The 21570-nt window shown below is 41.8% G+C and overlaps 1 protein-coding gene across 1 annotated transcript in view; it reads right to left on the bottom strand.

Annotated features, from left to right (window-relative positions):
* The window catches only part of itgav (integrin, alpha V), a 91748-nt gene extending 74389 nt beyond the window's left edge, over nt 1-17359 (bottom strand). Inside the window, exons 1-2 of the mRNA XM_078404073.1 lie at nt 16604-17359; nt 16137-16267 (exon numbers count right to left, since the gene is read on the bottom strand). Of these exons, the coding sequence (XP_078260199.1) occupies nt 16137-16267; nt 16604-16779 (307 nt within the window). The 5' untranslated portion in view covers nt 16780-17359. The remainder of the gene's footprint in view (nt 1-16136; nt 16268-16603) is intronic.
* Nucleotides 17360-21570: the final 4211 nt, after the last annotated feature.

Genomic DNA, 21570 nt, shown 5'->3' with positions numbered 1-21570 from the left:
ACAATAAAGCATAAGACCAAGATGTGTGCCTCAGAGGTCAATTGCTCTGGCTATCAAAAGTACAGCCAATTTTAAAGTCCCTTTTATACTAAAAAGTGCTCCAGGAAGATTAAAAAATACTTATTTACTTTTCTAGCATCAATCGGAGGTACCTACACCCTTTTTAGAGCAAAGGTCAAACGACAAATTCATAGAATCGACTTTATCAACTGATTACATGGAAACCTTTGGTACATACTCATAACCTTCCCCTGAAGAAAACAATAGCTCTCATAACTACACGGGCTTACAGATCCTTCCAGGGTTGTAACAGGGTTGTGTCCCACAGAACTGCTCATAACCTAAACAGTTCGCAAGTTGGAAATGCGGCTACCAGCAAGCGTTAAATAGACCGTAGACCGACCAAGAGGCAACATGTAGTTAAATCAGGTTGTATAATTCAACCATTCAAATATTGCCGTGAACTGATTTCCCACATGGCAGAAGATGACTGCATCCCTGCAAATCCATCCCACTGGTCTCCCAAACACTTTGGCCGTATGTAGTTTGTAGGCAAGTCTGACTATCATATCCTGGAAAGGATCCGCATACATATCTTTACATATTATTGTACCGTAGTGGGTGGTTCTGAGCTTTAAAGAACTAAAACTGGTTAATTGGTTTTAAAGGACCTACTTGCCATTTAGTGCCAAGGAAGTGAATGCACCAAAGCATTGAGCCATTGACATTTTTTTTAATCAGTTATTAATTTTGTTGCTTCACAACTATAGACTTCAAATATTTCAAGCTAATCTTTACACAAGGTTAAAATGGTTGCCTCGCCAACAGTCTGTCTGTCCCTTCCTGCTTTGTTGTCTTATAGTATGTGTTAAATGTATGTTTTAGTGTTCTTTAGCTTGTTTTATGTGGGAGGGGTTGGGGGAAACTTCTTTTAAATCTCTTACCTTGACGGAGATGCGATTTATTTGCATATCGTATCTCCGTCCGCACTGCGGCCCAGCATCGAGGAGTTGGCGGCCTCTGCTGGAAACTGACTTTGGGCGCTCCAACCGCGGGAGCCTGTGGGACTTTAACATTGTGGAGCTGGCGGTCCCTGGTTAGAGACCGACTTCGGGAGCACCAAGCCGCAGAAGCTTCGACCGCCCCGACGCAGGAGCTTCGACCGCCCCGACGCAGGGGCTTCGACCTCCCCGACTGCGGATGGTTCGACTGCCCCGACCACGAGAGAATAAGGAGGAAGAAGATTAAACTTTATTGCCTTCCATCACAGTGAGGAATGTGGGGAATCTGCCGTGGTGGATGGTTATGTTAACTTTTATGTAGGACGCCATCTCTCTGGCTCTTCACACTGTCCTGACTCACCTAGAGAGACAGGGCACGTACGTGAGGATGCTATTCATAGACTATAGCTCCGCCTTCAACACGGTCATCCCCACCAAGCTCATCACCAAACTCCACCAGCTAGGCCTCAGCTCGTCGTTATGCGACTGGATCCTGGATTTCCTGCTGGAACGACCGCAGGCAGTGAGAATGGGCCCGCACCTGTCCTCCACTATCACCCTGAGTACCGGCACACCACAGGGCTGTGTTCTGAGCCCCATGCTCTACTCCCTCTTCACACACGACTGTGTTCCTGCATTCGACACCAACACCATTGTCAAGTTTGCAGACGACACAACGGTGATCGGGCTTATCACCAACGGGGATGAAACAAACTATAGAGCAGAGGTGCAGAACCTGGCGGACTGGTGCTCGGATAACAACCTGTCCCTAAATACCACCAAGACCAAGGAGCTGATCATCAACTTCCGTAGGTCACATAACGGGGAATATGCCCCGATCTCTATCAACGGGGACAGTGTGGAGAGAGTGTCCAGCTTCAAGTTTCTGGGCACTCACATTTCGGAGGACCTAACATGGTCCAATATCACTGCTGCGCTGGTCAAGAAGACACAACAAAGACTGTTCTACTTAAGAATGAAAAAGTCTGGTCTACCCCAACAGCTGCTGACAACCTTCTACCGCTGCACCATAGAGAGCATCCTAACGCATGGCATCCCTGTGTGGTACCTCAGCTGCACGGAGGCAGAAAGGAAAGCTCTACAGCGGATAGTCCATAGAGCTCAGAGGGCCATCGGAACACAGCTACCAGACTTGGAGGGCATCTACAACACACGATGCCTCAGAAAAGCCACCAGCATCCACAAAGACTCTTCACACCCCTGCAACAGTCTGTTCAAACTCCTTCCATCGGGCAGACGATGCAAGGCCTTCTACGCCCGCACCTCCAGACTCAGGATCAGCTTCATCCCCAGGGCCATAGCTGCTATGAACCGGTCCTGCTGAGCCGAATGGCCACAACGCATAGATCAACTTGCACTTTACCCTGTCTAAAAACTATTACAATTGTTTCGTTTCGTTGGGTTGCTGTTAATTACTTAAATTATTGCATCGTATGGGAAGCGCATTCCCAATCTCGTTATACCCCTGGGTACAATGACAATAAAGATATATTGTATTGTATTGTATTGTATTGTATTGTTGCTTTTCTTAGTATGGCTGTGAGGTAATTTGACTATCACTGCACCTTAATTGGTGCAATAAAGACCTTTGAAATCTTTGAAATGTAGACAATGGCTCAATTCAGGTTGTTGTCAGCGTGGTGAAGCAACAGGTTGTCCCTCCTCTCAGAAAATATTTTTCACCTTGCCAAGAATCTCAACAGTCATTTTTTCTATTTTTCATGCCAAGATTACAGAGAAGAACTAGCCTCCTGTATTTCCTTGAAGTACGACTTTCAATGCTCTAAAATGGTCCCCTTTTTTTAAAAAACTTGCAACAAAAAGGAAACAAAGCTCTTAAGGAATCAAAAGAAGCAAGGATTCAATTCAATATTAATGCCATTTCCATTATAAAAACCTTTTAAAAGATTTTCATTCTTTAATATTATTTATTCACAATGTATTTTATGTGATATTATTAACTGATCATCGTTTGGTTACTTTAGTTCAGAAAGATTATGGAAGTTATCCAGAAGTTAATATCACTAACAATATGGCTTGAACCGACCACATTGAAGCACAGGCTAAAAAAGCACACTAATGCCTCTACTTCCTCAGAAGACTAAGGATATTCAGCATGTCTCCAAATACTCTTCCCAACTTCTACAGATAATAGGTGCAGGAGGAGGCTATTTGGTCCTTCCAGTACCACCATTTATTGTGATCATGGCTGATCATCCACAATCAGTGCCTGCCTTCTCCCCATATCCCTTGATTCCACTAGCCCCTAGAGCTCTATCTAACTCTCTTTTAAATTCATCCAGTGAATTGGCCTCCACTGCCATCCGTGGCAGAGAATTCCACAAATTCACAACTCTCTGGGTTAAAAAGTTTCTTCTCACCTCAGTTTTAAATAGCCTCTCCTTTATTCTTGGACTGTGGCCCCTGGTTCTGGACTCCCCCAACATTGACTACATTTTTCCTGCATCTAGCTTGTCTAGCCCTTTTATAATTTTATGTTTTTATATGTCTTGAAAAGATCCCCTCTCATCCTTCTAAACTCTAGTGAATACAAGCCTAGTCTTTCCAATCTTTCCTCATATGACCATCCCTCCATCCCAGGGATTAACCTCATTTACCTACGCTGCACTGCCTCAATAGCAAGGACGTCCTTCCTCAAATTCGGAGACCAAAACTGCACACAATACTCCAGATGTGGTCTCACCAGGGCCCTATACAACTGCTGAAGGACCTTTTTGCTCCTATACTCAAATCCTCTTGTTATGAAGGCCAACATGCCATTAGCTTTCTTCTCTGCCTGCTGTACCTGCATGCTTATGATGCACCGTTGAAAGCATCCTATCGGGATGCATCACAGTTTCGTTTGGCAACAGTTCTGCATTAGACCGCAAAAAAATGCAGAGAGTTGTGGATGTAGCCCAGTCCAGTACATAGACCAGCCTCCCTACTATTGACTTCATCTACACTTCACGCTGCCTTAAGAAAGCAGCCACTATGTTTACATCAGTCATTTTCTCCTCACCGGGCAGGAGACACAAAACCTCAAAACGTCCATCCCTCAATCCAGGAACAGGTTCTTCTCCACTGTCATCACACCACTGAACAGTCCTCCCGTGAACTAGGGTATAGTCCCGATCTTCCAACCTACCTCATTGCTGACTTTAGACCTTTTCTTCTACGATGTTATAACGCTGTAACATTTTATTCTGCATTCTCTTTGCAATGTGTATTGTACTTGTGCAAAGCATGATTGCACTTATTCATTGTATAATTTGACAAAGCTGTTAACAGTATCTCAGTACACAAGACAACAATAAAGCAATAAATTAAGACCACTGCCAAAGCCAACTACGTGGCTAGTACAGTATGTTTAGCATTTAAATTGCGAGCTTGGCAGCAAAACTAGCTCTGGCAAGACAATTAGAAGTGAGTATTTAATGTGCTAGTCTAATAAGGGCATCTGAACAGGTCATACTGCCCCTCCCAAGACTATTTTTTTTAAAAGAGAAAAAAAACAGGGACACACCAGAATGCTGATGAAAACAGTATATGCAAAAAGAGCATTAGACCAGAGTTTGGATCTCACATTCTGCACAGAGTGAGTTTAGTTTTGTTTATTGTCACATGTACAATGAAAAGCTTCCAATTTTTCACTCGGGAAAAGCTTTTCAATTCCAGCCTTCCTGTTTCTCAGGAAGTAAAAACCAAATGCCACCTGAAATTGGAAGAGTTGGTAACTTAAATAAAAGAGTTATTACAGAATTTGAGACTTTGTCCGGATCTTTAACAGTTAATTAAGTGAGCAGAATCTCCATAAGATCAATTTGTTTAGCTCTGATGTGGTGTGTTCTGCAAGGTTGCACTTTGCCTTAGGTTCTAGAAAAGTTACAGTGGATCCAGGGATGCTTAGCAAAATTGTTGTTCATAGGGCCCTTTGTCCCCCAGCAGACATGAATGATCAAAACAGAACTGGTTACTTAAATTAGTAGCTTTTGGTCACTAAATTCCCTCATTGAACACAACCTGCTCTGGGCTATTTCTTTTCAGCAATTAATTACGGTGTGACGACCTGGTTAACAGAAGCCAGTACTGACCAATCTCAATTGCAGTCCAATTTAAAAAAAACACAAGAGAGAACGTTTTCACCATATTCTTTTAACAGTTAAGTTACAAGGCTTCACAATTCCAGACTACCATTCGCAATTTAATCCAAACACACAGTTTCACAACCAAAATTAATGCTGCAATATTTACAAACTCATTCTGTCTTTTTTAAACACATGCATTATACCGCAGGGCTACATGTATTTAATGGAGTAGGTGTTTCATAAAGTAGGTGTTCTAATGAAACACAGGCTATGTGTCACTTCAGCGCACAGGAAGAATGCTGGGCCAATAAAATGTGTTGGCCCCCTCGTGGAGTTTTACCAATACTTTGTTAAAAATTCTCAATCAAAATAGTTTACTTGGGGAAATGGCTTGAGTAAAAGTGCTTAAAAAAATTGTTTAATTGAAATATCCACTGTTAACCCCTATGTGTATCTTCTGTTTACTAATTAAGTAGTAATGTTTGACACATGTCCGCTTTGCCCTTGTTTGAAAAAGTACAAACAGAAAAATCACATATTCAAGCACAGATAGTTAAAAAAATCTTCAATGAAAAATATAACTTTAAAATTATGTCAGCTATTTTTTGATAATGAAACTGTTACAGTACAGTAGTTTTATCCAGCTGCACATTTTAGGAAACACAAATTATATTTACTGTTTATGACTGCCAAAAACATATTTACTGAAACAGTACATCCTTTGTTAGTAATGGCTGGCTCCAAGACACAAATATTAATATTAAGATTGTAACATTATGGCAACTGTGGTGGAAAGTAAGGCTAAAAATTAAATTATCAGTTCTTATCCTATCATGGAACTTTGTTCTGAGTTGACAAGAGATTTAACTAGTTCCTAGCTCTGCTCCAATGGCTAACAGGCTCGACACAAAATGCTGGAGTAACTCGGTGGGACAGGCATCATCTCTGGAGAGAAGGAATGGGTGACGTTTCAGGTCGAGATCCTTCCTCAAGACTACTCTGTAAAAAGGGAGGTTTCTTCCACAATTAATGATCTTCGCTCCCCGTCTGTAGGCAGCTTAGATTTTGTCGGTGAATCCCTTAATAAGACTTAAGGACTCTTATGATTAACCATCAGCAGTGGGTTTATTTTACTTGCGCAGGGGAGAAGTGTCTCAGTCAAAGGCTGTGATCACAACTCCAAAGTTAAGAAGGGAGGTTTCCTCCACTATCAATGATCTTTGTTCCCCATCAGTAGGCATCTTAGATTTACATAAGCATATACTGTAATATGATAGAAGTTGTGATGGATAAATCAAGTCGAGGAAAGTGGAGAGAGATAAGCATAAGAAAAAAGGGTTTGAAAATAACAGAGAGGATAGGATGCATGGTGTGCTGATAGGAGCCATAGTAGACTAGGACCTTAAACATTTCCTAGCGGATCCATTTAGTGTCAGAAACACAGAAATGGGTTTTTAACAGTGTATCTACTTTCAAGAGGGTAAAGTGTTTATTTTTCACATGTACTGGCAATGAACCAGAACAATTAAGGCCTTGCTGCAGCTATAAAGGCACGTTAGATGCCACAACGTAAAAATAAATGTTTCAGTTGTTCTAAGTAAACTGGACCATGATAGTGCAGAAACCAAAGTACCTTGAACAACCTTAGTAATTCAAAGCCCATTGTTGTCTGGTACTAAGGTAAATTGTAGTTAGGCTTGTACAGGGTGGTTTAAGAGACTGATGATAGATGGGGAAAAGCAGACTTGAGTGGTAATGAGTGAAATCACATCTCCTGGATACTTCTAAAATGTTTTTTTTGTCATGTGCTCTGGATGTGAAACAGAGGTTCACATGATATTACATGATTGCATGATGATATTAGCGGCCTTCTTGAAGCAGGACTACTTGGAGAGGTCTTCGATGGTGGGGAGGTTAATAAGGAGTCTGAGAACCAAAGAATCCAGGTTCAGGAACATCTTACTACAAACAACCATCAGGCTCCTGAAACACTCCGCATTACATTAAACCACAGCCCTACCTCAGAACTGAACCGCTGCGGACTTTGCACTGTTAAGGTTACTCTATGTACGTTGCTTTTTGCACTATCGTAGTCTAGTTTAATGAGAATAACAATATATTGTTTTTTTGTGTTGCATCTAAGGTGCCTGCAAAACAGCAGTAAGAATTTAGGCACAAAAAGCTGGAGTATCTTAGAGGGACAGGCAGAATCTCTGGAGAGAAGGAATGGGTGACGTTTCGGGTCGAGACCCGTCTTCTCTCCAATCCAGGCAACATGCTGGTGAATCACATCTGCACTGTCTCCAGCAGAACCACATCCTTTCTCACGTACGGCTACCAGAACTGTACTCATTATTCTGTGTAGTCTCACTGTGGTTTTGTAAAGTGGCAACGTCATGTCCCCACACTTACACCCTATGCCCCGACCCACAAATGCTAGCATGCGATACGCCTTCTTCACCATCTTGCATTGAACTATGGACGTAGACCCCAGGTCTCTCTGCTCACCAACATACCTTGCTTTAAATGTCCTACTCCTTTTTGACTTCCCAAAACCTCGAAAATCTGGCGAGTGGTTCTTTAAGTAATTGACATCCCAGCAGCAACTAAAATCCACGCATTTGTGCCAACGATTACTGCAAATCAAGCTAGGAATTTGGTCGGTGACTTAACTAGTGCCATTTAGAATATTAAATGGGAGTGCCCAGATCAGTGGCAACCATCTATTGTAAACCTCTGCTGGGAACCCAATGACGTTGGGATAGCAAGTCGGCTACTACAGGCACAGATTTAAAAATGGCAGCCACATTTGGGCCAGTCCGAAAACAGCTTTGTCTCTGCACATTCCCTTGGGTCCACATTATTTACATATAATAAATCAACATCATCAGTATTTCAGTGGAAAAGTACTCAACGCCTAAAAGATAATCCACCTGACACCTCAAAAATCTCAATGAAATCGATGTCAGGGTATTAGAAGCCATCCCAGTTATCTTCAGCAGTTGACATAATGCAGATATCATCATATCATATCATATCATATCATATACATACAGCCGGAAACAGGCCTTTTCGGCCCTCCAAGTCCGTGCCGCCCAGTGATCCCCGTACATTAACACTATCCTACACCCACTAGGGACAATTTTTACATTTACCCAGCCAATTAACCTACATACCTGTACGTCTTTGGAGTGTGGGAGGAAACCGAAGATCTCGGAGTAAACCCACGCAGGTCACGGGGAGAACGTACAAACTCCTTACAGTGCAGCACCTGTAGTCAGGATCGAACCTGAGTCTCCGGCGCTGCATTCGCTGTAAAGCAGCAACTCTACCGCTGCGCTACCGTGCCGCATTGTCTAAATCTCTAAACCAGGATGTTGGACATGACTCCCAGTCTCAGACAATGATATTCCATATAGATTGACTCCAAACGTTTTGCACTAAACTCTCATTAGTATTTGTTTGGAGGAATCCTATTAGAGGTCTTAAGCTGCCTAAGTCCTGAACCATATGCCATCAATTTTGATTTAATCCTAGTATTGGAGCTATGGAACAGAAAAGCACAGGAACAGTCCCATCGGTCCACACTGTATGTGTCGAACATGATGCCAAGATAAACTAATCTCATCTGCCTGCACATGATCCATGTCCCTCCATTCCCTGTATATCCACATGCACATCTAATAGCCTCTTGAATGCCACTATTGTATCTGTTTCCTTCACCACCCCTGGCAACATGCTTAGGCACCCACCACCTTCTGAAAAAACTTCCCCGACATATCTCCGCTAAACCTTTCCCCTCTCACCTTAAAGCAATGTCCACTAGTCTTTCTACCTAGGAAAAAAAAATTCTGACTATCTACCCAATCCACGCATCTCATAATTTTATACATTTCTATCAGGTCTCACCTCAGCCTCCAGCACTCCACAGAAAACAATCCAAATTTGTCCAATCTCTCCATGTAGTTAATACCCGCTAATCCAGGCAGCATTCTATTTTGTGTGAAATGTTATTTCGGGTCTGCTGCACAATTATTTCACGCAGAGAAACTAATTCATTGTATTGACTGAACAAATGACAGACCATCGCTAATCATGCCTCCAACTTCCACAGAAACACCAGGGGGAGAAAAGGTACCTTAAGTACATTACAGCTTGTGTGCATTCAGTTATTGTTCATTTATGCGTGACATTTTTGTGTTATTCCTAGAACAAATTCTCAAGCCTTTATTATGTGAAATAAAAAATCTCCTGGAGCTATTTCCATTATTGTGCGTGATGCACAGTTCTAATGGGTACAGCAGTAAGCTTTTTAATACATGTAATATTTTTCTGATTAGGTTGAACATCACTTAAATTGACAAAATCTTAGTGCTTCAGGTCAATTCCTGGTTTGGTACTTGCACAGGTTAGAAACATCCCCCATTAAGTGTCGCCCTTTCTTTCCCTTAACAGAAATCTTGCATTAGTGAGAATGTGCAACACCTGTGGCAATATAGATAAGACATATGTTTCTGATGTTCTGCTGTTGCCACACATTTCTAACCACATGCTCCTTTGAGGTCATCGACAATGTACTTCTGAGCACCTCCTGTGGTAGTTTTGAGTTTTGTTTAGAGTTACAGTGCAGAAACAAGCCCCTCGGCCCACCAAGTCCGCGCTGACCAGCGATCCCCGCACACTTATGCTATCCTGCACACACTAGGGACAATTTACAATTATATCAAGCCAATTAACCTACAAACCTGTACATCTTTGGAGTGTGGGAGGAAACTGGAGCATCCGGAGAAAGCCCACGCAGGTCACAGGGAGAATGTACAAACTCTGTACAGACAGCACCCATAGTCAGGATCGAACCCGAGTCTCTGGTGCTGTAAGGCAGCAACACTACTACTGCATGGCCCTAGATACATGTAAGAGTGTATTCTTACAGGTTCCTGGTTTGGAGCAAGGTCAGGTTAACGTTAAAACGAAAAGGGAACTTAATATTTTTGATATACAACTGCATAATAAATTCAGAGTTTCTCCTCTACTAATATGCTTTAAGGACTGTTTGTCCTTTTCATTCCAACAATATAAACTTGTTTTTTTGTGAACTTCGGACTTTAGCGTGGTACTGTAATTCTCTTCGATATGGGTTGATTCACAAGAGCAGCAAGTTCGCAATCTTCCTGCTGCTAGTTATAATTAATATGCTGAGACACTAATAGTCTGCGAATTGAAGATGTCTCCTTCAGGCCCTGCAATAATCCACTTCCTTGCAATAATCCACAATTTGCTGCAATGTGGCAAATCGAACACTGATCTTCATAACAAAACTGCACTGAACATTAATCAGCCTGTGTGAAGAGTAAAGGTACCTTAAGTCTCAGGGGTAACCATACTGCAGAAAGACCACAGCCATTGGTCCATTTCCATTACTGATTGGCACAAATGAACAGAATTTTCTGTTTTTATTCAGCATGTGTAATTCTTTTTTTCCCCCCACTTTTAAAATGTATTCTATATTTAGCAATTCCATTAGTCACTAAATTTAATACACAGCAAAAAATATACCCAAATACAGTGATCCCCCTTTTTAACAGACCCTTTTGTAAAGGATGTTGGTTATAGCAAGCTGACGCCACCCAGGCTCACACTACCTGAGCACCCCTGACTCGCGAGGTGCACTAGCGAGCCCTTCTTCACTCACAGCACGGCAAGGCTCACGTTGTAGCCCCTGGGGAGAGCGCTTTCTTCAGGCCGCCGCCAACACAAGACACGGTCGGTAACCGTGGGGGCGTCCTCCCCTCTTACTAGTTGCCGCTTCTCTTCTGTCGGCCCATCGTTTCATCCACTCCCCCCCCCTTCCACTGCCGCCTGCCCCTCCTCCTCCAGTCGCTGATGCACGCCCCTTCTTGGAAGCAAGGAGTGGATAAAGTGATGGCCAACAGGAAGGAGGAGCAGCTGGTGAGAAGGGAGGGAGCCCCTCAGTGACCATGTACATCCTATCGGTGGCGGCGGTCCGAAGAAAGAGCTGCCGGTCATGGGCTACAACGTGGGCCGCAACAACCTCCACTGAAGAAAGGCTCCCTGGTGCAGCCCAGCAGCAACGATGACTAGTTTTAAGGTGAAACAACACAAAGTGCCGGAGTAACTCAGCAGACAAAATCAGTCTGAAAAAGTATCCCAATGTCACCAATCCATGTTCCCCAGAGATGCTGCCACTGAGTTCCTCCAGCACTGTGTCCTTTTGTGTATTAACCATCTCCTGCAATTTCTTTGTTTCAACCAAATAATAATAATAATTAAGCAATGACCATGCCTTACTTGGTTATAATGGACAAATGGCAATAACAGACACCAATGTCTCTCCCCCCCCCCCCCCCCACCCACCCATTGTCCATTATAATATGGTTTCACTATATCTTATTTCCCACACAGTATTTCAATAGTAACATTTCAATATTTTACCAAAATCCTTTCCATCACTCGCTCAGAACATTAGATTCTTGCAAGAATCGAAACACAAAATTGTTGTTGAATGAAAGGTTCTGCAGCTATTGGAATTTATTTGATTATTATAACTGTTTTTTATTTACTGAGAATGACTGTTGATTTAAAAACTTTACGCTAAGTCGGAGACGCTTTCTTGACTACAGTTTAATAACTGAGAAAAAATTAATACTTAAATTTTGGGGAAAAACAGTAACCCCCACAATTAAAATGTGGATTACGGAAATGACCGAGACCTTGCATTTGGGGAAAAATAAGGTTTGCCTTAATTGACAAACCAGATCTATTTTTTAAAATATGGTCTCCATTTATTGAATTTTTAAAAAAGTAAATGGGTTTGTCACAAAACTAAAATTTAAAACTAAAGTTAAAACTTGAGTTTAGGGTTGGATGTACAACTATACTCATTAACTCCCGGATCTATCCCCATAATCTTTATGTTAGTAATTCTCTTTTTTCCTTGCTCTCTCTCTATTAGTTTATAGTCTTTTTTTCCAGCCACTTTTCATCTTTATTTTTTCTTTAAAAATTTAAAAATTGAAGCTATGTAAGAACTCTATAACCAGTTTGTCGTTTATTATCATTTGTACATATGCTTTAAAAAATTAAAAGTAAAAAATAAAATAAAAAACCACCAAAGGCACACTTGACATCATATATTCGACACCCATTACCAATGGCTAATCTGCATAACCCTGCTTCCTCCAAGACTGCCACAGTAATTATTTTAGAATATCAAAATAATTCCATCTCTATTCTTAGAACATTTCGGCAAGCACAGAGTGGTGGTGCAGTGGTGAAGGAAACCAACAACTTGACTTGGCCAGGCCGACCCTGCAAGGCTGCCAGGACAAGGGGCCTTTAATGCCTAGTTAAGAATTCTACATTTACAACTACTTTCCGACTTGAATCTTGAAAAATGATGCCAAAACATAGCGACCTTGTATAATGTCTCAGTGTACAATTCCTTTATACTCGTACTTAACCCTATGATTGTGTTTATATATAGTAATACCATTGAACCATTAACCATTCATACAGGATTGTTACATTTTATTTCCGAGGGATCATATAACGTCCCACTGTGCATGATACGGGGTTGGACGTGCTCTCCAATAACTACTCCCTTCCCCCTCCACCTGTTAGCTTTTTACAATCCTACAAGCGTTTTCCATCCACCTACCACCAAATAGCCATTCAAGTTATTTCTAACATTTCACAATCAATCCTGTGTTGTGACAATTTCTGCAGTACACAAAGAAAAAAAAATCACAAAATATCACTGTAAAAATATATAGATCTTTACATTATTACATTTAGCTGGTGATCTCAGATTTCCAGTCCCCTTCCCACCAGAAACAGCCACTGCTTATACTTGTGCCATTGAATTTTGCCAGGATCTCTCAGCAAATTTCCCTTTAACAATTCTCTGTTTGGATGGGAACTCCTTATTTCTCTGGTATAAAAGGCTGCCAAGGAGGCAGGGGCGTTTCCTGTGCTGCCCGACAAGTGATTTCATGAAACCAAAACAGGTTTGTTCACACCTGCATCTTTTCTGAATCCTTGCTATCATTACCCAAGGTGACCAGAATTGGCCAACATACTCCAGCTGTTTGATGAATGGTTAACATAATTTGTGTCCTGTGCCAAAATTAATAAAGCCAAGAATCTTGAACTTTTATTAATGTTCTTAATTGGCCCATCCACCTGCAGAGATAAATATACACTCCCTTATCTCACATTTCTCTGCATTAAATTTCTGTCTGCCTAGTTTTGCCCTGTCTGCATACTATCTTATGTCTGGTATTTATTCACAAAATGCTGGAGTAACTCAGCAGGTCAGGCAGCATCTCAGGAGAGAAGGAATGGGTGACGTTTCGGGTCGAGACCCTTCTTCAGACCCCGAAACGTCTCAACCTGAAACGTCGCCCATTCCTTCTCTCCTGAGATGCTGCCTGACCTGCTGAGTTACTGCAGCATTTTGTGAATAAATACCTTCGATTTGTACCAGCATCTGCAGTTATTTTCTTACATCTTATGTCTGGTACTCAAGACCTTGTTGCATACTACTTCTAAGATTCAAATAACCTGCAAAATATGAAATGATGCCAATAGTTTTATTTTATTTGGTTTCAGAGATGCAGTGCAGAAACAGGCCCTTCGGCCCACCGAGTCCGCGCCGACCAACGATTCCCATACACCAGCACTATCGCACACACACAAGGGATAATTTACAATTTTTACCGACACCAACTAACTTATAAACCTGAACGTCTTTGGAGTGTGCGGGGAAACTTGAGCACTCGGACAAAACCCATGCGTTCACGGGGAGAAAGTACAAACTATGTACAAACAGCACCCGCAGTCGGGATCGAACCCGGGTCTCCGGCATTGTAAAGGTAGCAGCTCGACTGCTGTGCCACTGAGCTGCACAAGTTCAACTCGCCAATTTATCAAAATGATATTCTTCAAGCTTAGATTCATCAGAACACCCTGGTTAAATGATTTTTAAAAATTATTTTAATGATTTATATTTATGATTAAGAATTGCTACATCCAATGTTAAATATTGGGAAAAAAAGAAAAAATCACCCCAAAACCTTCCACTTTAGTGAAATCTTTCACTTCCCCTTCAAGACTCCTGAACCACTTTCCAACTGGAATTTGGATAACCAATTTGCACACAGTATGTTTCCCTAAATAGTAATGTGATAATAACCAGTGATTCCTTTCTGAAAATAGGGTCTCAACCCGAAACATCACCTATTCCTTTTCTCCAGTGATGCTGTCTGACCCGCTGAGTTGCTCCAGCTTTTTGTGTCTATCTTCGGTGTAAACCAGCATCTGCAGTTCCTCCCTGCACATATCGCATTCTGAAATGTTGATCAATGGATCAACATTGACCAGGACACTGCAGTTATCTTCTTAAGTAATAGGATCTCGTGACTTCCCAAGGGGACAATCAGGTCTTCACTATAACAACTAATCTAAGACAGTACTTCAAACAATGCAACTGCACTTGAGTGTCAGTCTATCCTGCTGTTCTCAACTCCCACACACTGTAACATCAAACTTGCTGACTCAGAGGAAGGGTGCTGCCAAATGAGCCACAGCCAAGACTGATATTGTCTAATACTCTTTCAAATACAGTCCAGCTGTGAAGGTAAAAGTCTTTATTCACAAAATGCTGGAGTAACTCAGCAGGTCAGGCAGCATCTCAAGAGAGAGAAGGAATGGGTGACGTTTCGGGTCGAGACCCTTCTTCAGTCTGAAGAAGGGTCTCGACCCAAAACGTCACCCATTCCTTCTCTCCCGAGATGCTACCTGACCTGCTGAGTTACTCCAGCATTTTGTGAATAAATACCTTCGATTTGTACCAGCATCTGCAGTTATTTTCTTATACTTAAGGTAAAAGTCTTCCTACATCCACAACTGAGAACATAAAAATTACTTCCGAATTAAATGTTATCTCTTTCAAATGCTTCTATCTTGCTAAAGTTAGTTTAATAAAGTGCAAACATCTTGCCTGGTGAATACTGTTAAATACCTGAAAGATGGCACATTCCACAATATAGAACTTCCTCGTAAATTGTGAACCATAAGCACAGTCTGTAATAAAATATCTACAAATCTGTAGACAGAACCTTGACCATGGCAATGTTCAATCAAAGTCAATACTGCTCTTACCAAGCCAATACTATCTGTAAGACACAAAATGCTGGAGTACTCAGCGAGACAGGCAGCATCTCTGGAAAGAAGGAATGGGTGATGTTTTTCATTGCCTTTTCCCTGACTCAGTCTGAAGAAGGGTCTCGACCCACAATGTCACCCATTCTTTCTATCCAGAGAGGCTGCCTGTCCCGTTGAGTTATGCCAGCATTTTGTGTCTATCTTCTGTGTAAACCAGCATCTGCATTTCCTTCCTACACAATACTATCTGTTGCTTTATGCTTATGAAACTAACTGCTTTCAACAATGGTGACCATGTTAGAATCCTCCATGCAAATATTATCAATGGAATGATTATTACTGTCAAATCTGCATTATATTATAATATACAATTAAGTAGGCAACTAACATAAAATATGGAAAAATGTGATTTTGTTTGTTTGATCAGCAATGAAAATGTGGTTTTAACGTAAATATTAAAAAGTTCATACAACTGGGCTCGGCCACAGGTAGATGCAAAATGCAGGAGTAACTCAGCGGGACAGGCAGCATCTCTGGATAGAAGGAATGGGTGACGTTTCGGGTCAAGACCCTTCTTTGGGAATCAGGTCTGCAGGATGATATTTAAAAGTGATGATCTGCTGTTCATCTCATCAGAGCAACTCCAAATGCATCAAATGAAGTTGGAAAACTGCATAATGATTTAATAACTCATGCAGGATGCGAAATGAAAGAAAAAGTTAATACTAAACCATCACCAGGCTTGGTGTAGTGTACAAATTTAACCAGACTTGCCTCCGACTGAGATGGAGTTGCTACATGATGAAAGGGGACCTGATTGCTTGGCAAAACAAGGACATACCTGTGTTGTCAAAGGGGAACTGCTCGCAGCTGGTGTCTCCCTTCTTCCAGGGACACTTGTACACGGCTCCACCTTCGACTATGTCTGGCTGAGAAGTATTCGCCTTTGGGGCTCCAACTAAAATGTTAATTCTTGTAACATCATGAAAAAAAAGCAGAGAAACAAAAGCCTTTGTTCAGTTTACTGTGTGCAGTCACCTTTCAACGAGTGCATTTTCATTCCAGGACTATGGTAAATACGGATCAAATACTACAGTAGCTCGTTGTACAGACTAACGTTTAGGTTTGACTAACAAACAAAAAAGCTTTGCCCCCATCACGTTGAGTTGTTAATTCATTCGAATGCGTGTAAAACCCGGACATCTGGTATATTTAAGCAATAAAGCATATTTTTAACGTTGTTTTTAAAATTAAAAAAACCCAGACAATGAACCCCATTCAGAGAATGTTTTTTAACCCTCCACTTACTGTGTCGGGGCAGGTGTGAAGAAGTCGACAGCAAATCCGAAGTAACTGCCCTGGGGTCCGGAGTAAACAGACGGGTTGATGTCCAAGTTAAAACCAGAACAACAACGGGAGACCCAGAACAGAATCGCGACAAGCGCCCAGCGCCCCGCTTCCAGAGGCAGAGCTGCTACTGCCATTTCTAAGTCAAGGCTTGCTTCCTGTGCTCCTTCGCTTCACAACGTGCCTTCTTAGTCCTTCTTTTTTTTTTTGTTCCCCCACCCTCCAACAAGGGAGACTGGTGTTAGCCAAGGGTCGGAGGGAGACTGGTGTTAGTTGAGGGTCGGAGAGAGACTGGTGCTAGCCGAGGGTCGATGCCTGCCTGCTTGGCTTCTTGCACCAGTTGCTGATGGTTCCAGTGCAGCGCCCGGGGTGTGCTTGCGCGAGGCGGCTGCGCTCACTTCCAACGTGGACGCTTGTCTCAAGGTTCTGATTTCAGGTCTCGACGTTCTGATTCCAAGTCTCAAGGTTCCGATTCAGAACCCCAGCCCGGCGCTGCCAATAGCAACGCGCCCGCTCGTGTCAGGAAGTGGAGCAGCGAAGCAGTGAGCAGCCCGGCCGTGAATCACTTTGCTCCGACGACCAGGCCGGGGTTTAAAGGCAGCTCCGACGTCTATTCTGGAACAGGACAAGGCTCCACCCATCCATCCACCCACCCTGGTCTTGTTGCGGTAATACCGTAAATCTCGTCATGCCCGTCTCACACTGTGCATTGCAACCACCCAATAATACAATGCAGCGGCCAAACTTTTAGTTCGGGAGTGCAGTTCTCTGGTGTTGGCTGGAAACTTAAAGCAATTACTCAGCAGTTTTCCCCATGCTATAAATAACACAACGAAGGCGGGCGGATTGTGGAACGAGGCGTATTTATTTAATGGCTCCTGGAGACGGCGCTGAGAATACTTTGAAACAGTACACACATCGCCCGACTCTTAAAGAAAGATTACGATCGTGCACACTAGACGTCACCCAGAACATCGACTGGCGCATAAAAACACCGCAGACTCTCTACATCTGACATGAAAACAGAAAAGTGTAGGATGTGCACAGTACTACAGGCAGTAGAGAAAGAGAATAAGAGTGTAAAAGTTCCGATGCACCCCCGTATACACTCCCCCCCCCCCCCCCCTTTGATCTGCGGGGTATTTCCAATAATTGCTATGTTTTGTATTATCAAAATCAGCCACGATGGATTTAAATAAAACCGAGGGTAACAATTCTGATCAATGTGACTGACGCACGGAAATATCACTTAAAAGTAATGAGCGTTTCTTTTTCAAAATGACGCGTTAAAATGTTTCAGTCGCTAATCAACTTAACCTAAATAGCGCTTGAGAGGGAGAGAGTTAAGAATATGTAAGCCATAAGCCCTTAATTATAAGTAGGGCATGCTGGTGCGCTGCTGTAAACTTGACTCAACTCCTGTTATTAAAAATGCTGAACAGAGTACAAGACTCCATAAATTACATATATTTGGCATTCTATCTCGTCATTTCTGTACTTTCTGGCGCATTGGCCAGGGTTTTTCAGCCTACGAGGCCTCCAACGATGAAATGGGATAAATTATAGGTAATAACCATCCTAACCAAGAGAAAGGACTCATAATCCAAAAAAAGAAGCGCAACCAGACTTTACACAGAAACCGGCAAACGAAAGGATAAATCCAGTTCCAATTTTCTTTTAATCATGATGTTTTAGACATGCACCCACGCATATCCACTTCCACAACATTAAGAACGTGTCCTTCCAAAACCAGGCCAGTGCAATTCCTGTATACACCCCCAAGGCACAATTATCATTAATGCATTCTCCATGATCAATATAGACACAAAATGTTGGAGTAAATCAGCAGGACAGGCAGCATATCTGGAGAGAAGGAACGGGTGACGTTTGATTGATCATGGAGTGTGTGGGAAGGTAATGCAGATGCTGGTTTAAACAGATTCTGCCTGTCCCACTGAGTTACTCCAGCATATTGTGTCTATCTTCAGTTTAAACCAGCATCTGCAGTTTCTTCCTACACACTCCATGATCAATATCGTCATGATTAACATTGACTAGAAACTGAACTTAAATAACTATAATAGTAGTGTGTTGAAAAAAACTCAAGGGCAGAGGCTCAGTACACAAATTAAATACTCTTCAACATCTAAAATCATGAACATTAACCAATTTTTGGATGGATGCATTACCAGAATCAATCAAGTGAACTGCATCCAGTTTAAAACATTTCACTTGATTGGCATCTGTGTCATTTGACTTAATACCCAGCTTCACTGGTACCAACTGATCAGAATAAACAATGCAATTGAAAGTAACTCCTTCATGTTTATAAATCCAGTTGTCTTGTTGACAAAGAAGCACATAAAAGCATAAGGAAATCAAAAGCAATGTGTCAATTTAAGCTACATGTAGACTGATTGCATGAAGAAATTTTCAGATCATCATGCATTGTAAGTTATTTATGTCAGAGTAATAGACTCATAGAGTCAAAGAGTGATGCAGTGTGGAAACAGGCCCTTTGGCCCAACTTGCCCACACCTGCAAGCTAGCTACACTAGTCCCACGTGCTACACTAGTCCCATGTGCCCGCATTTGGCCCAGATCCCTCCAAACCTGTCCTATCCATGTACCTGTCTAACTGTTTCTTAAATATTGTGATATTCCCAGCCTCGACTACCTCCTCTGCCAGCTTGTTCCATACACTCACCATCCTTTGTGTGAAAAAGTTACCTCTCAGATTCATATTAAATCTTTTCCCCTTCACCTTAAACCTATATCCTCTGGTCTTCGATTCCCCTATGGGCAAGAGACTCTGTGCATCTACCCAATCTATTCCTTTCATGATTTTATATACCTCAATAAGATTATCCCTCATAGAGTCCCGGCCTACTCATCCTCTCACTATAGCTCAGACACTCTAGCCCTGGCAACATCCTTGTAAATCTTGTCGGTACCTTTTCCAGTTTGACAACATCTTTCCTATAACATGGTGCCCAGAACGGAACACAATAAATACTCTAAATGTGGCCTCACCAACATCTTATACAACTGTAGCATATACCTCCCAACTTCTACACTCATATTCTTCCCTTCCTTCCTCCTTGAAAGTTAAATCAACAACAAAGCGTATACTTTTGCAGCCATCAGCAAATCTCCAACACCTGACCCATTCATATGAAAACCTTAAATGTAGGTGATGGCAAGCTATTAGTAGCAGTAGTCTGAGTGTTCTCCAACTGAGTGGAGATCAACTGAACTTTCCAAGATGGAGGACATGTCCTCTGGGATCTCTGGCTCCATATATAATTAATTATGAGATAGGAGAAAATTAGATTTAAAAAAAAATGTAGTTTAGTTTAATATAGTTTAATTTATTATTATCATGTGTACCGAGGCCCAGTGAACAGCTTTTCTTTGCATGTTATCCAGTCAAAGAAAAGACTATACATCTGAAGAAGGGTCTCGACCCGAAACGTCACCCTTTCCTTCTCTCCAGAGATGCTGCCTGCCCTGCTGAGTTACTCCAGCATTTTGTGTCTATCTTTGGTTTAAACCTGCATCTGCAGTTCCTTCTTACACAAAAGACTGGTGGGAAGACACCAGAGCCTCCAGTGGTCACAGGGAGAATGTACAAACTCCATACAGGAAGCACCCATTATCAGGATTGAACCAGGACCCTCTGGTGCTGTAAGGCAGCAACTCTACTGTTGTGCCACTGTGCAGTCCACAATTGCCTGATAACAGCCGCAAATTATTGAATCAAAATTGACAGCATCAACATGTGAATACATTGATAATAGCCCCAAATAATACAACAGGAAATTGATGCTGATTGGAATTAGACAAACAGATAATGAGATAAATCTGTTCGTTAAATGGTGGAAGTAAGATATAAAATAAACCAAGGAGTAATTTTTCAGATTGATATTAGTTTATTATCACATACACGAGCCTGCAATGAAATTCCTTGTTCACATGAAGCTCGTAAAGTAAACAGTACACATGGTAACGATAGAGACAACAGTGAATAGAAGGCCAAGTGCTAGAGAGCAGAGTGATGCGAAGATTGTAGTGCAATCTGAAGTTGTGCAAAAAAAACTTAAGTACAAGAGCAGAATAACCAAGTGAGGTAGAGATAAGAGTGAGAGTACTTGACAATCCAGGGAAGGGATGAGAAAGAGCTGATTGACTCCAGAGTTGGATGTCAGTGGGGAAATCGTAAGTCTGGACATTTGGGTATTCACGTTCATGTATCCTCTCCCAGAGGTAGAAGAGAGAAGAGGGAATAGCCAGGGTTGCTGGCATCCTTGACAATACTTCCCGTCTTCAAGTAACACAGACAGTGAAGATAGACTGGACGGAAGGAAGTGATGAGCCTTTCACTTCCTTTCAGAATACTTTATTTCGTGCAACTGTAGAAGTTCAAGAGAATCCTTGAACCTGGAACATCTTTTTGTATATTTTAAAGATGTATCAAGTGAACTTGCGTACAGTTGCCTGGTAATCATGGCTCTGAACAAGCAATCTTGGGAATGTAAATTTGAATCAACCATGGCAAGTTATGAAACTGAATTTAATAACTATTATCATATTTGGCATCAGCAAACGAACATGAAAGCTGCTGGCTTACTGTAAAAACAAATGTTTTGGTAATGCCCTTCAGGGAAATGGACTTGGCATAATAAACGTGAGTTCATTTAAACAATTTGAGGTCAACTCAATGCCTTTGGGGCAAATTCATCATCCGACCAGAAAGATGTATTATTTTGTCACATGTACAGATTACTGAGTATTTGATATCTTATTTTGGATACTAGGGATTTAAATAAAATTGAATATTCAAACAAAGGGACACATTTTGCAATATAGTCATCAGATTGCTTCGTACTTACTCATTCGTTCGTTAAAGTTCTTACAGATGGCTTCCC

This window comes from Rhinoraja longicauda, chromosome 8, assembly GCF_053455715.1.
Source record: "Rhinoraja longicauda isolate Sanriku21f chromosome 8, sRhiLon1.1, whole genome shotgun sequence".
Taxonomy (NCBI): domain Eukaryota; kingdom Metazoa; phylum Chordata; class Chondrichthyes; order Rajiformes; family Arhynchobatidae; genus Rhinoraja; species Rhinoraja longicauda.
Note: the sequence above shows the minus strand (reverse complement) of the source record. Positions and strands in the feature narration are given on the sequence as shown.